Here is a 15,613-nt window from a genome sequence, read left to right as displayed (position 1 = left end):
GGCTTGTTTTAGTGTTTTTTTACAAATTGTATCTGACTGCTGTTTTGTGTCCCCCAAAACACCTTTTCGTCAAAGCCATTTTCCACATTCCTGCTGCAATACGTCTTACCTTACTTGGTTGGATCTTACGGCTGGATTTTGTGCTCGGGGAGTGGGTGTGGAACTGTAGGACTAGTTGTTAGTACACAACTTGAGTTGAATCCAGTTCTCTGTCATATCACAGACAATGTCCCCTAATTAGTTTGCAGTCTGAGGATTGTATCCCTGTGAAAAAAATAAACAACAAAGCTGTTCATAGCTGTACTGGGACTAGCAACATGGTAGGAAATAGTTTCTCTATTTTTTTTTAAGGTCTTATTTACCAGACAGCACATCGGTCTTGTTGCGAAATAGTTTTTTGTGGCTTACCAAAGACTTAAAGTGGGTTTGGAGCCTGCCCTATGCTTTCCATTGGTTGGCTTATTGTCATTTCACTGGCTTCTTAATCAATGGCTTGCCTTCTTATTCTTGTGTTTGTCCCTCCCTTAGAGCTTCACATCTTTGCCATCCCCTTTGGACTGCTAACTTGGGTCTTATCACCACTTACTCTTGGAACTTTTATTTGTTGAGCACTCCATGTACAGGCTTGCCCTCTGCATCGTGTGCTGTTCTCTTATTCTTCTCACATGCCAGACTTCCCCCATCACCTCTTTTCTGCTCTCTTCATGTGCTGTTTTTTCTCTTATCAGCCTGGCTTAATGTTTATCCCCCACATAGCAGCGGCAAAATTCTTGGCATAGCAAATGGGTCTACATGGAGACCTATTGACTTTGAGGTTAGTACCAAACATACATGAATTAATAGCCGTGCTGACTCGCCGCAAGACAAAGAATTGTATTGTAATTGCATTTGTATAGCGCCTACTAGCCTGGACGAGGCGTCGAAGCGCTTTTCAGCGAGTAGCACACTACTCCCGGACCCATAGCGGATTAGTGTTGAATTAGTATAGTGAAACATGCAAGTACATTTTAAGTGGTGGATATGTTAGTCATTTATTTGGATTCAGAAGGATAGAGGGGAAAAAAAAGTTTGTATTTATATAGCACTTCTTACCCGTGATGGGGTGTTGAAGCGCTTTTTTTGGTGAGTACCACGCTACTCCGGAAACCCATAAAGGATTAGTGGTGAATTAGTATTGTGAAATATGAAAGTAATTTGAGTGGTGGATATTAGTCAGTTATTTGGAGTGAGAAGCTTAGCGGAGGGGTAGAAGGGAAAGAAAGGTTTGCATTCATATAGTACCTGTTACCCCGATGGGGTGTTGAAGCGCTTTTCTGACGAGAAGCAGGCTACTCCGGAACCCATAAAGGAGTGGTGTTGAAAATTAGAATAGTGAAATATGAAGTAGTTTGAGTGGCGGATATGTTAGTCAGTTATTTGGATGGAGAAGGGTTGGGGAGGGGTAAAAAAGGGGAAAAGGTTTGCATTTATATAGCGTTTGTAACCCTGAGGTGTTAAAACGCTTTGTTGGCGAGTAGCATGCTACTCTGGAACCCATAAAGGATTAGTGGTGAATTAGTATAGTGCAATATGTAATTGGAGAAGTGAACAGGTTAGTCTGTTATTTTGATTGAAAAGGATAGAAGAGTGAAGGGTTTCTGTTTTTTAGGTCATAGCAGTAGGAGGAGGCTTTTGGATGAGTAAAAAGGGTTTTTGGAGAGGAAGAGTCAAGAGGGAAGAGTTTAGAAAGGTTTGTTTTAGGGGATCGGTATAGTAAAAGGTGTCAGATGATGCAAGGAGGGGTAAAGTAGGAGAGAGTCGAGCGTTTTTTTTTTTTTTTTTGGGAGGAGCCAAGATGGCGACCGGGACGGCAGCGTAGACTCCCGGCTCCGTGAACCTCCGCATCCCGCACGGATATCCTGCACGAGATCCTTAACCTGTGCTACGCGGTCGTGTTTCTGAAGGAGAGAGGCACCCGACTGTGTGACTCCGAGGTTTCTGGCTGCGGTATCGCTGGAGAAATGTGCATTTGAACTTTGCGGCCTGTGCGGCCCTGGAGCCGGGACCTCGAGTGGACGCCGTGGCTGGGTGGCAGTTCAACAACAGCGGCCTGTTGTGACTGGGTGGAGTCGGTCCACCGGAGCGGTGCCAAACTCGGCCTACATTTCATCGTGGTCGTCTCTACTGTCAAGCGTAGCGGGCCGAGTGCATGCCCGGGGGTGCAATTCTCAGACCCTCCGGTGGCTGCCCCTGCCTTTGATGGTGAGCTGCCCGGCCGCCGCCCGTATCCTGCCCTGATCATTGCGGGCCGCCCCCGAATTTTTACGGGAGCTGGTCCGTAGTGGGGACGACTGTTGCCCGTGACCACGCAACGGATAACTTTTCGCCTGCCCCCGGAACCCGGTCACCAGCGACGTGGACATCGAGACGCTTGTCCCGGGGTCCCGGCCCCGGTGAGGGTCGGGCATACTTGGCGGCCATCTTGTTGCGATGAAGCCTACCTTCCTGTCCGCTGGGCCGCAGCGGGATTGTGGGAGTGCGACTTTCGGGAGTGTGGCGGCGCGATCGCAGAGAGCTGTGCTGGGGTACGGCGACCTCCTCGAGGCCCTTGGTGCTCTTCACTCCTCCTTGATTCATGGTGTCGGGGTCTTGGGGAGTAAGCTTGACGGTGTGGCGTTGGGGCAGTGGCGGCCCGCCTGTCCGCATGTACACAGGGACTACCCACACTGCGCACAGGAGGACACTTTGGCGGCCACCCCTGAGGTTAGTGCACGGCTGGACACTCCGGCCAGTATGCTACAGTGTGTTCGTCCAGCTGAGGACCTGATCTGCCCCGGAGGCATTAGACCTGAGTGGGATGTGGTAGCCTCGTCCCGTACGTGCCCTCCTGCGACCCAGAGACAACTCCAGCAACTATTGTCTGCTTTGGCTGCTTCTGCCTTCCTGGACCTGGAGTGCAGTGCATATCCTTGTGCAGCACTGGGAAGCCTGTTTCTCCACGCTGCGGACTGTGTTGATGCTCAGACTTCCACCCCACCTGTGTGCGTCGCTTCTCGGACGTTTTTGGACAATCCTCTACCTTGGAACATCGGATATGGTGCTGGGTCGAGGGGTAGGCATGGGCAGACTCCCAAAGAGTGGTCAGGGATGAGGCTGATCCTTCAGGGGTGGTCATCTAGTGGACGGGCGGGCTCAGGGGTTGCGTGCTCTCCTGGCATAGCTAACAGCATAATAGGTGCATAATGCTCCCCATTTTTTTTTTTTTAGAAGATAGATTTTGTGCCGTTTATTGTTCACTTTGGGGGAAACTTACCGTGCGGGAGGGAGAAGACGGGGGTATGTTTTGAAGGCCCTCCTCCAGTTTATTATTACTTTCTCTACCCCCCCCCCCGTCTGGTGGGGTTCTTTTCCTACTTCTTTTTCCCTATTCTCCTATATTTCGGGTCTGGTTCCAGGGCGACAGGCACACTGCTGGGGGGGGGGCCGTACTCATCTGCAGAGGTGCAGGGTGGGGGGTTGGTGGAGGGGATTCTTTAGTCTTTTATCCCTTTTTCCATGGCCTCCTTTTTCTTCTCTGATTCTTTTTGTTTTTCTTTTCTGGGATCAGCGTGATACACCTCCTTTGCTATGACTCGTTGCCGCTCCGTGTGTACCACAATTTCCGGGGTGCTCTCCGGGAGTTCTGGCGTGGGACTGCAGGCGCAACTGCTTATGACATTTTTCCCCATCCTGATGTTCTTCGTGTTTGCGCCATTGACCTAATGGATTGCTGTAAATCGCTTACGTTTATTACTCTGCAATGTAATTGCTGTTTGAAAATTGTCTGGCACCTGATCCTTCTGCCTTGTTTCATTATAAAATGAAAACCTTTTTCTCCTGGTGCCCTACCTACTTTGTTCACAGTATTAGCATTACGATTCTGCTCCCCGAAGTGCTGCCTGTGTTTACACTTGCCTGTTTTTGCTCTGATTGCTTAGCGGCCGGCCCCGGGGGGTTGTAGGCCCATACTTGTTCTTGATTGAACTGTCAATGGTTTTTAAAAAAAAAAAAAAAGGAAAAAAAAAAAAGAGCGGTTTTTTTTTGGGGGGGAACATGGTAGTGTTGTGGCGTTGGGTGTAGAGGGTGTAATAGATGTATAGGGTGAGAGATAGGGTAGTGCATTGGAAAGAGTAGTAGAAAGAAGTTTGAGATGAGTCAAAGTTGGGCTAGAAGATGTATCGAGAGAAGTATATGCTGAGAAATAGGGTAGTGCATTGGAAATACTAAATTAGAAGAAAGTGATAAATATATAGATCCATTAGTACATTGAAAGTATATAGATGCATAAAGTAGGTAAGTATATGCAGATTAAAGTTATTGATAGAGGTACAGGATGAGAAATAGGGTAGTGCATTGGATATGCTTTTTCAGGAGAAAAGTAACAGACACAAAGATCCAAGTACATGGAGGTCCATAGATGCACAATGGAAGCAAGTACATGTAGACCAAAGATGATTTTTTGTTGTTGTTTTTAAAACCTAATTATTCTACATGTTTATACAAAAGCAATACACAAAGATAGGTACATATCTATAGCGAAAATAAATGCTTATATACAGAGGGACACCTACATAGGGTGGGTATTAATGAATGGGAAAATGGGCAGCATTTCTGGCCCAGGTCCCGATCAGGCTCAAACAGGCACCCACCCTTGTCCTCTCCACCCTTGTCCTCTCCACCCTTGTCCTCTCCACCCTTGTCCTCTCCACCCTTGTCCTCTCCACCCTTGTCCTCTCCACCCTTGTCCTCTCCACCCTTGTCCTCTCCACCCTTGTCCTCTCCACCCTTGTCCTCTCCACCCTTGTCCTCTCCACCCTTGTCCTCTCCACCCTTGGCCTGGACGCCCGGGCTGAGACGCCCTAAGCTTTGGCTGTTTATAGCCCTAGTAGTCAGGTGACCCCTTCAGCCAATGGGGATCCTAACACTATCCAATCACAACACTAGCCCTAAAATCTAGAACCAATAGGAGACCAGTACCTTACAGCCAGTCTTAGCCCTAATCCAAGCACCCAATCAGTTTAAAAAAAACCCTGATCTCTACGTCCAATAGAGGCCCTAGCCCTACCAGTAGTCCCAGCCCTAGTCCAAGCACCCAAATGACACAGGAAGCACTAGTCCCTAGTTCTAATAAAAAGCCTAACCCTACTCTTAGTCCCACACCTAGTCCAGCAACCAATAACACCAGAAGCCCTAATCACATCTTCCAATTAAAAGCCTAACCCTAGCCCTAGTCCCCCCCCCCCCTAATCCCAACAAACAATAACACAGGAAGCCCTAGTCCCTACTTTATTGGAAATCCTAACCCTAGCCCCAACCCTACATTGATTGAATCCCAGACCCAGAAACCAATCAGAACCCTCAAATACACCTCCAATAAGGACACTAACCCTAATCCAATAGAAACATCAGATACAACCACCAATCCGTGTAAACATGTACCAAACAATATCGGACTATATAAGGTCCCAGCTACTTCAGACAAGGTTTGCTGGCCAGGGAGTTGGAAGCTGCTCCTCTATTCAGAAATCTCCTAGGGGACAGACAGGCTCAATCCACACTTTGGACTTCTGCAGGTAAGGCCCTAACAAACTTGTCCTCTAACAACACTATTTGTATAGTTTTACTCCCTCTCCTGGGCAAAAAACGAAGTGCACAGTCCCTATTAAACACAGTTTAAACCGTTTACAGCAGATTACTCCTGTCTCAGGGGGACAGGAGGGTGGCTGTTTCACTGACTTGTTAACACAAAATGGTCGATGGGGGTGCACTGCTTAACATACAGGTCTTAGCTCAGAGCAAAGGAGACCTTTGGAGGGAAAACTGATAGTCATGGGGAATATGAGGGAAAAACTACAGAGATGGGACTGCAAATCCCACAATTCAGCAGGTTAAATGGAAGCAGTCACGGGCAGGAAAAACCACACGTTTAAACATATAAACATGGGATAAATTATGCAATCACTGGCAGGTTAAAACTTCGATTTTAAACTGTAACAACCACAGACAAAGACAGGTAAAGACATTAAAAAAGCAAAAATTTTTGATGCAATCACAGGTAGGGAAAATCGTTTTTTAAAACTTTTTTAGGAAAGAGACCGCACTAGTCGGCCTCCTAATCACTTCCTGGACTCTGCTCAGTGCAATCTGGGCACAGGTAGGCTGCAACTCACAAGATGGAGGAGACTGATTTGGGGTGCACCCAGCAAAATCTTAAGGGGCCTGGGCAGGTGTGAGAGGAGGGCTCAGATTTGCTTGGAGCTGGGGAAAACCAATTGCAGTCCTAGGTCTGCTGGCCTAGGGGTGGGGCTGGAACTGGGGAGCTGCTCTATTCAGAGATCTCCTAGGACACAGACAGGCTCAATCTACACTTTGGTAAGACCCTAACAAACTTGTCCTCTAACATTATTTGTATAAAGCTTTACTCCCTCTCCTAGCCCAAAAACGAAGTGCACAGTCCCTATTAAACACACTTTAAACAGCTTACAGCAGATTACTGCTGTCTGACGGGGGAAGGGGGGCTGTTTAACTGACTTGTTAACACAAATTGGTCGCTGGGGATGCACTGCTTTACATACAAAAAGGAGACATTTGGAGGGAAAAACTGATAGTCACAGGGAATAAGAGGGAAAAACTACAGAGTTGGGACTGCTCATCCCACAATTCAACAGGTTAAATGGAAGCAGTCACGGGCAGGAAAAACCACAAGTTTAAACACAAAAACATGGGATAAATTATGCGATCACTGGCAGGTTACAAATACAATTTTAAACTGTAACAACCACAGGCAAAGACTGGTAAAGACATTTAAAAAAGAAAAAAATAAGATGTAATCACAGGTAGGGAAAATTGATTTTTAAAAACTTTTTAGGATAGAGACAGCACTAGTCTGCCTTCTTACCACTTCCTGGACTCAGCTCACTGCAATCGGGGCACAGGTAGGCTGCAACACCATTATCACGGAATCCATCCATCTACCCATGGCTGATTTAACAAAAAATGTATCTTGCTATATAACGAGTTGTAGCAATCTAGTCCATTAGAGATTCAAGTGGAACCTAGAAGCTTGGGTTTCGCAAATTGTCCCCGATTTTTCTTTTTAGAAACAATACTTTTTAAGGGATTCCAGGTTTCTTTTTTTTTTTTTAAACACCTTTTTCCAAATGGCTCTATTCTGAAATGACATTTTCTGACTTAAAAATATCCTTCAAACACCCTGATGTAAGGGCTCCTGTGATAATCTTGTTGTCTTAATACACCCTCTAAAGTGAACAAGAGTTAACTATCTAAATGGCTTCGCTCAATCCACCCTGCCAAGCTCTTCAGCCCGCTGATTGCATTATCAAAATACCTTCCCTGCAGATTATGAAGGACCCACGCTTATTCAACCCCCTTTGCCCCCCAAAGTAGCCAGTTAGTTGGGGAGCTAATGAATCTGCAATAGAGGAATGGTTCTAAAATGTTAAGGAGCAGTTTCAATCCTAGACTGTTTTGCTTGTTATATTTTCTAAACGATCAACACTGAGTTGGGAAATGGCGACTAATGGTACCTGTTCTTTCAGGCTTATGGTTGCTGTTGTGTAAAAGATGACTTCATTATTAACCACCACAACTTCAACCTCTGCCATTACCGAGACATTGAACTGATTGGATTCTGTGAGATTTGGACTTCTGTGATGCACACCAGGAATAGCACACCTTCCAGTTCATAACTGCCAATATCTTCCCAGTGACCTGCTCAACGTTCTATCTACATTGTTGCTTAATTGCACAAGAGATTAATGGGGCCATCCGCGGAAAGAAAAAATGACCTATAGCCCACTGCCTATGGCTTTACCAGTTGAATAGCACTCGTTACATGGCATAGAAATACCACGCATGCCTTTACAAAGCGGGTATTGCTACACGATGTCAATTACAAGTACCATTACATCGCAAAATTTTACCAGGACTATACCTTTACCACGCATGCCATTTCAACGCCTAGGCATGCGTGGTAAAGGTATACACATGGCAAACGTTTGCAAGGTAAGTGACTCCAACCTACCCTAATCCCTAATGTAGTTCCACTGCATGAGCCTCCCCGACCCCCAGTCCTCTTCCTACAATAACACTACACTACCCTGCACAACCCCCAACACTACACTAATTCCCCGACCCCCAGTCCTCTCCCTACAATAACACTACACTACACAACCCCCCGACACTACACTAATTCCTAAAACACTACCCTTCATTACACAAACACCACAACACTACCCTAAAACACTACCCCCAGCACGACCCTATCCCCAGTCCGGTCCCTACACTCTTAACTCTACCCTGCACGACCCCGCCGACACTACCCTAAATCCTAAAACTCTACACTACACAAACATTACTACACTACTTCGACACTACCCTAAACCCTTAAAAAGTAACCCCCAAGCGCAATCCCCCTTACTTCTCTCTCCTCGTGGTTCCTCTTTCCTGGTTCCAGCGTCGCCAGAGGGGCGGTGCATGTAATTGGGAGGAAACGGAACAGCCCAGTTTTACCACAACAATGTGGATAACCATTACCCCCCCCCCCCGCACGACCCTCCTCTAACACTATCCTGCACGACCCACTCTACACTACCCTAAACCCAAAAACACTTCTCTACACTACACAAACACCACAACACAACCCTAAAACACTACCCCCAGCACGACCCTCCCCCCAGTCCGGTCCCTACCCCCCGACACTACCCTAAGTCCTAAAACGCAACCCTACACTACACTACAAAAACATTACTACACTACCCATAACCCTTATAAAGTAACCCTCACCCCAAGCACAATCTTGAACCCCCCCCCCTTACCTCTCTCTCTCTCCTCGTGGTTCCTCTCTCCTGGTTCCAGCGTCGCCAGAGGGGCCGTGCACGTCATTGTGAGGAAACTGAACAGCCCAGTTTTCTCACAACGATGTGGATAATCATTACATCACATGCGTTTTAAAAGCGCATGCAATATAATGGTTTGCGTTGTAATGGTAGTCTCTGTTGCATCGCATGCTTTGTCACAACTTGTGTGGTAACAGCCTCGTTGTAATGGCTGTTTACCATACTGGTTGTTAAAGCTCTGAACTAGAGTTATTGGCCAGAACTGCATGCACTGCAGATCGAATAATCTATATTAACATGGGAAACAAAGACCATATTTGGAATGTTGAAGCAGAAACCTTATACCGGCTATTATTAGCCCTGAGCCACCCAATTGTCTTCAATGGAACTCCCAACATTCCAGTTTTGCATTCAGTTTCAACATTCCCCAAAAGGCATACAGCTATTTGGTATTCAATCGTCGTTCATATGTCATGTTCTTGTTGTTCCCAATGTTTGAATACTATATCATGAAACACTGATTCTTGTGTTGGATATCTAGTAGCTGGACTCACTGAGATCCTGTTTTATAGTTGCTCTACAAACAGCAGACTTCAGTGTCCTGACAGGTGGTGACACCTCATTGGTTTAACTTGCACTCGATGAGAGGATTACGCTTTATATAAACAGAACTCTCTTTTAGCATTCCCAACGCTTCTTGTGTTTAACTATTTTTCCTTTTTGTCTTGTGCTTTCTTGCAGCCTCCCTTGGAGAGTTTGGCCACCGTAGAAGAAACAGTTGTTAGGGACAAGGCAGTAGATTCCTTGAGGAAGATATCCCACGAGCATGCACCTGTGGATTTGGAGGCACACTTTGTGCCACTGGTCAAGCGCCTTGCAAGTGGTGACTGGTTTACTTCAAGGACCTCTGCATGCGGCCTGTTTAGCGTGTGCTATCCACGCGTTTCCAGCACCGTAAAAGCGGAGATCAGGCAGTAAGTATGAAAAAGATTTTCGGCAGGAATCAGTGCAAGGTAGCACTTAACCTCATTTTTAGATTTTTTTTTTATTAAAATGCATATGGGTATGCATAGTCTTTTGTACTTCAACTCACTTGGGTATGTAATCTCCTCTGTATTCTTAGAACCTTGGCATACACTGTTGGCCCCCAACTAGACCACTTCCCATGGACATTTTTTTTTCCTGATGCTCAATCTAAACTTTGCCGAAGTACCTAGGTTTGGGTTACTTTAAAGTTTTTTTGTTTTTTTTTTCCTCCCCCCTTTACAGACACTTCCGCAGTTTGTGTTCTGATGACACTCCTATGGTGCGCCGTGCTGCAGCATCAAAGCTCGGGGAGTTTGCAAAGGTTCTGGAGCTCGAATATGTAAAAAATGACATAATTCCCCTGTTTACAAATTTAGCTTCTGATGAACAGGTAAGCTTCTGGTTTGAAAACTGCTTTTTGAATCAACAGGCATCACTATTCTAAGCTGACCTGGTCCACCTTAAAATCATCGCATGAATGCTTTTTCTCACTAATTGTTTGTGTGCTGTTATAGAGCGCCAGTTCTGCCGTGTATGATTGGTTGCTTTGGACTGGTTTGAGTTGCTCTTAGATTTTAATCTAGCTTGTCTTTCACTGTAGTTTTTTTAGTGTACTTTATTTTTTCTTGTTGGAGTAAAACATTGAGTGACATGCCCACTTCACAGCCCAAACTTCTGTGATGCATGTAACAGCGGCTGAATGAAAAGCATTAGAGTGGTTTCACACACTAAAGGTTTTTTGTGCTCTCACTACAATATTAATGCATGGAAGACAATACAATATTCATACATGTTTTCTTTCATACTTTAAATAGTGGTGTTGGTTTTAGTTTGTCATGCACAATTTTAACTTAATATTGGATAACCGCACTTCTTGCTTTGAGTGCAAAATCCTTGCTTTTCTACCACCACTTGGCTTTGTAAGATTTACGATTTTAGGACCTGAAAAAGATTTGACTGAGGCTTCTGTTTTGACCACACAATATGTGAAGCATGTCTTTAATTCCTTTTTGTTTTCGTTCAAATTTCTTAGATTTTTGTTGAGACTATACTCAAACTTGATATTAGTTTTCCATTTGAAGAGGCCTTGAAGGGTGTCATTAGCGTTAATTATTTGGCTGTGCCATAATTTATTTCCTTTTTGGATACCATTCATGGAGTGCTTGAGTAAACCTTGCTGCTTTCCCTCTGCAGATGGATTCTCTGATCTCTGGGCAGATTAGAACTATAACGTAATGCAATATAGTTTAGCTATAAATATATTTTGTAATAACTTGACATTCTTTTCAGAAAACATTTGTACTTGTTTAGAGACCTTCTTTTTCTAAACAAAATAAGCACAATCTTGTTAAAATGTGGGGTGATGCTCCTGAATTCAACGGACTATAATCTTTAAATTTACCAATAAAGCACTTTGTTGATGCATTAAGTATTTATCATGTAATGATAAAAAAATGATCAGCATTCTATAAGGTTCTGGAAGCTATTCCAATGATTCTGCTGAAGTCCAAATTTCGATTAAATGTTAACGGCTTTTATTTACTTTCAGTGTATCTGTATCTCTCCGGTCTGCCTTTAGTTGCTAGTCAGTGCCTTCACTACTACCTTATGTGCTGTTGACTTATTTTACACAGCTGCATCAACTCGTTAATTCTTTCTGCAATGTTTCCTGTGCCAGAACTCTGCGTTGCCTTTCTCATTAGCTTTACATGATGAATCTCGGTTTATAATTCTACCAGAAAGAGAGGGCTTGCACTACATGACGTTTCAGCAGAAGTGTGTATTCTGGTCTCTTTGTGTTGTCTGTGTATAGGTTTTGTAAAGAGCTTTTGCCTGTCTCTAAGACATTACCCCTTCTCATCTTCTGTCTGTTGCTCGTTTCTTTACCCTTTCTCCACCATCTCCAGTCTTTTGCTACATCACTTTTCTTCTCGTTAGTCTCTATGACTTTATACATGTTTTTTGAGGTGGTAGTCTTTTTAAATGTCTTAACTTAATGACGTGTCCGTCCTTAACGTCACACCATTTTTGCTAACCAGATTTTACAGATTTGTAGAGGTAACACTGTTCATCGGCTCCATGTGGTTATGCAGTAGGAACACAATCGGGTTACATACATTAAGATCCCATATGCAATCCATGGTATTCCCACCCCAGAGATTGTCAAGTTTTCGAGGGTATCCCAGTGCTTTGTAGATAAATCATTCTTTGCGGGCACACCAGTCCACACTCCTTCTCCACTCTGTGAGCAAGGGGGGGGGGGGGTTGGGAGACTTCCACCTGCAGGCAGTGTCCCGTTTGGTCACCAATGTGTGGTCACCCCAAGAAAGGTCCTTTCCATTCCCTAACCCACAGTCTCCTCCAATAGGCCCAACAGTCCAACTCTGGGGGTGAGGTTAACCTGATGGCCTAGAATCATAAACCTCCCTTCCTGTGCCCTCCCAGAAGGGATCGATGCCAGGCAAGACCAGAACATGTGGAAGAAATTGGTATTAATTGGGGAGCAATGTGCACAGCAAGCTTGAGGAGCCCTGCCAGCTCGATGTAGTCGCATGGGGAACGTGGAACATTTTAAGTGCCAAGTGATCACTGTAATTATGTTCTAGTTTTTCTGCTTTATTCATCTTGCATGTTTTTTTCTGCAGGACTCTGTGCGTCTACTTGCTGTAGAAGCCTGTGTTAGCATTGCACAGCTCCTTCCAGAGGAAGATTTAGAGGCCTTGGTAATGCCAACTCTCCGACAAGCTACAGAAGACAAATCGTGGCGTGTTCGGTACATGGTGGCAGATAAATTTTCTGAGGTGAGTTAGCAAGTTCAGGCCCATATTGGGGGTAAGAATCATTCTTGTGCATGTGTTAATGTCAAAGTACTGGTCATCTAATTCTTTATGATCCAAAGTGTTATCAGATGCTCATAGACAGTGAATTCTATATCCATGTAAGTGTGCAATCCTGTTTAAATTTTCAGCTCCAAAAAGCAGTCGGGCCAGAAATAACCAAGAATGATCTCGTCCCTGCTTTTCAAAATCTTCTGAAAGACTGTGAAGCAGAGGTGCGAGCTGCTGGTGCCCACAAGGTGAAAGGTGAGTGTAGTGCCTTTTTCTCCACTTTTAAACCTATCTTGTAACTGTTTCCCAAGCAGTCATTATTCAGAATTTGCTAGTTGGTTTATTTTCTTAATGTAATTTTTTTTGTGCATATCCCCTTTATGTGCACCAGTGCATTTATTGCTGTGGAACTACATATTGCTGTATTCCCTGGTTACAGTCTGGTTCCGCATTGAACTACTTTCATGACTGGATGGTGGAGGATATTTGGTAAGAAGTCAAACTATAGCTTTACTTTTGCAGCTCAGAATTAAATTGAGTTAACTGCAGAGTGAACCCTGAACTAAGTAAAACTCCAAATTTCTCATTTGCTAAATTCTTGATGACTCTCCCAGTGGTATTTCACAAAATGCTAAAAACATTTGCAGTCCTTTCCTATAGGCTTTTCAGCACTTCCAGCAGACTTACCTTTGGTTAAGTGATCTCAGTGCGGCACAACTATAAGAAGTTATCTCTTTAACCTTTTATTCTGGCACAGGGGATCTTCTAGTTACACATGACCAAAGTCTTCTAGTTTTTTGCAATGTTGACAACAGACTTTCAAGGTCTCCCTTTCACAACGAAATGCTAAGTCCCTGCGTGTCTGCTTTCAAAGTAAATGTATACCACTAACACCTGGTTGGCTGTTTCAAGAAGTACAGTGTTTCTTTGACGTGGAATTTGCCAGTGTAGCTACAGGCAACTCCAGAAGATTGTAGCAAGTCAACCGTAGTTTGCAGGGAAGGGGCGTATATCCAGTAGTTAGCTGGGAGCCCTCCGCGGTCGTCAATCCAACGACGATCGGCGTATAGGACAAGAAGCCCTCCGCCGTCGTCAACACGGCGACGATCGGCGTCGAGGATAGGAAGCCCTCCGCTGTCGCCAACCTTGCGATAATCAGCGTCGAGGCGCAGAAGTCCTTTGCCGACGACGATCGACGTCGAGGCGCAGAAGTACTCCGTTGTCGGCAAAACATTCGACGTCCAAGAACAGAGTCTACGTCGAAATCGATTCCAACACCTGGCCGAAATTCAACGTCGAGAAGGTCGACGTCGAGGGGCTCCGTCGGAGCAGGTCATACGCTCGACGTCGAGACCCAAATCGTTGAGGTCTGGAGAAGGTTCAGTAGTTTTGGTGACAGAATCAGCGTCAAGACACTCATCCTCTCATTCCTCGAGACGCCCTTCAACGCATTCGCCATCTGCGTCCCCAGAGCGACATTCGGGGAGGTCACATCAAAGATCTTTCACATCACAGAAGGGCTTCCCCTTCTGTTCACTTATCTCCAAGGTGGCTTCTTCCCATCCATCACTGGAGTAAGAATCCGACAGGAGCATCACGAAGAGAGGAGGAATATGCCAGTCCGATCCACAGATCTCCTCTGCAAAGGTTGGTGCAATAGGTGGATAGATCGCCTTCGGCTACACGTCAAGTCCGTACTGGCAGATCGCGGGAGCGCAGACCTTCTACTTCACATCACAAAAGGTCTCCTACATGGTCTTCCTCCACCCGTTCCTCTAAAACACTATTCACCCGCCCTATCGGATAGCCCTCAATCGAGAGTGTCTCCGATGGATGATATAAATACGTATCATGAGGTTCTTCAGAGAGTGGGCTCAGAAGCTGAACATTGAGATGGTGACTCCTCGTTGCAACAGCGGTGATTTTTGAGACACTACATCAGAGATCTGCATCTCGTCCGTTGCTTCCTCTGGTTCCTGGAACCAGTGATGGACATTTTCCTAGCCCCCTCTACAATTAAAGCTGCACCGGCTAGGATTCAGAAAAAATGCAAGCCAGCTGAAGCAGACCCGGTGTTCTTGAAATCCGATCCGCCTGCGGATTCTGTTATCGTCGCAGAGGCAAGAAAAATGCATGCAGTGTCTGCAACTTCGTTGGTCCCCCCTGACAAAGAAAGTAAGTCCCAGGATTCTTGGGGGCGGAAGGTTTGCGGGTCTGCAGCATCATCGCTAAAAGTAACTAGCGCAGCAGCCTTATTAGGCCGCTACGACAGAGCCTTATGGGACTCCGTGGACCGTTTCAAGGAAAAGCTGCTAAAGGAAGATCAAAGGGACTTTGAAGAGGTCATCAAGGAAGGTTCCCTTGTAGCTAACCAAGTGATTAGCACGGCAGCGGATGGTGCCACGCTGTCTGCGCATTCTTATGCGCATGGGATTTGCGCTAGGTCTGCCTGGTTAAGACTAACAGCTCTCAAGCCATATGCACAACAGAGGATCCTTAACCTACCTTTTCTGGCTCCTCACTGTTTGGCACCCATACCGATGAGGAGATGGCTGGGATGAAAGCCGAGTTGGACACTCTGTAGGCGGTGGGATTAGAAAAGAAAAAAGAGTTCAAGCGGAGATACAGACCCAACCGTGCAAGGGCTACCAACAGAGGGTTCAAACCCCTCAGTGGTCCCAAAACAAAAATCAAGGAAAACCGTTCCAAAGCCGTAAGTCAAACAGGGGTAGAGGAGGTCCTCAGCAGTAGTCTTCTACCACGGCTAGATCAGCAGGGAAGCAATGAGCAGGAGCTTCCTCTGGCGCCGTTGCCCACTCCAGTGGGAGGAAGTGTTTCACATCATCTGAGAGAGTGGAGCAACATAACAAATAATTGTTGGGT

At 45.5% G+C, this 15,613-nt stretch overlaps 1 protein-coding gene across 1 annotated transcript in view; it reads left to right on the top strand.

Annotated features, from left to right (window-relative positions):
* PPP2R1B (protein phosphatase 2 scaffold subunit Abeta) overlaps positions 1–15,613 on the top strand; it is a 206,360-nt gene that overhangs the window by 67,736 nt on the left and 123,011 nt on the right. Inside the window, exons 6-9 of the mRNA XM_085645800.1 lie at positions 9,618–9,850; positions 10,146–10,293; positions 12,548–12,703; positions 12,871–12,985. Of these exons, the coding sequence (XP_085501926.1) occupies positions 9,618–9,850; positions 10,146–10,293; positions 12,548–12,703; positions 12,871–12,985 (652 nt within the window). The remainder of the gene's footprint in view (positions 1–9,617; positions 9,851–10,145; positions 10,294–12,547; positions 12,704–12,870; positions 12,986–15,613) is intronic.

Source organism: Triturus cristatus, chromosome 3_1 (assembly GCF_964204655.1).
Source record: "Triturus cristatus chromosome 3_1, aTriCri1.1, whole genome shotgun sequence".
Classification (NCBI taxonomy): Eukaryota; Metazoa; Chordata; class Amphibia; order Caudata; family Salamandridae; genus Triturus; species Triturus cristatus.
Note: the sequence above shows the minus strand (reverse complement) of the source record. Positions and strands in the feature narration are given on the sequence as shown.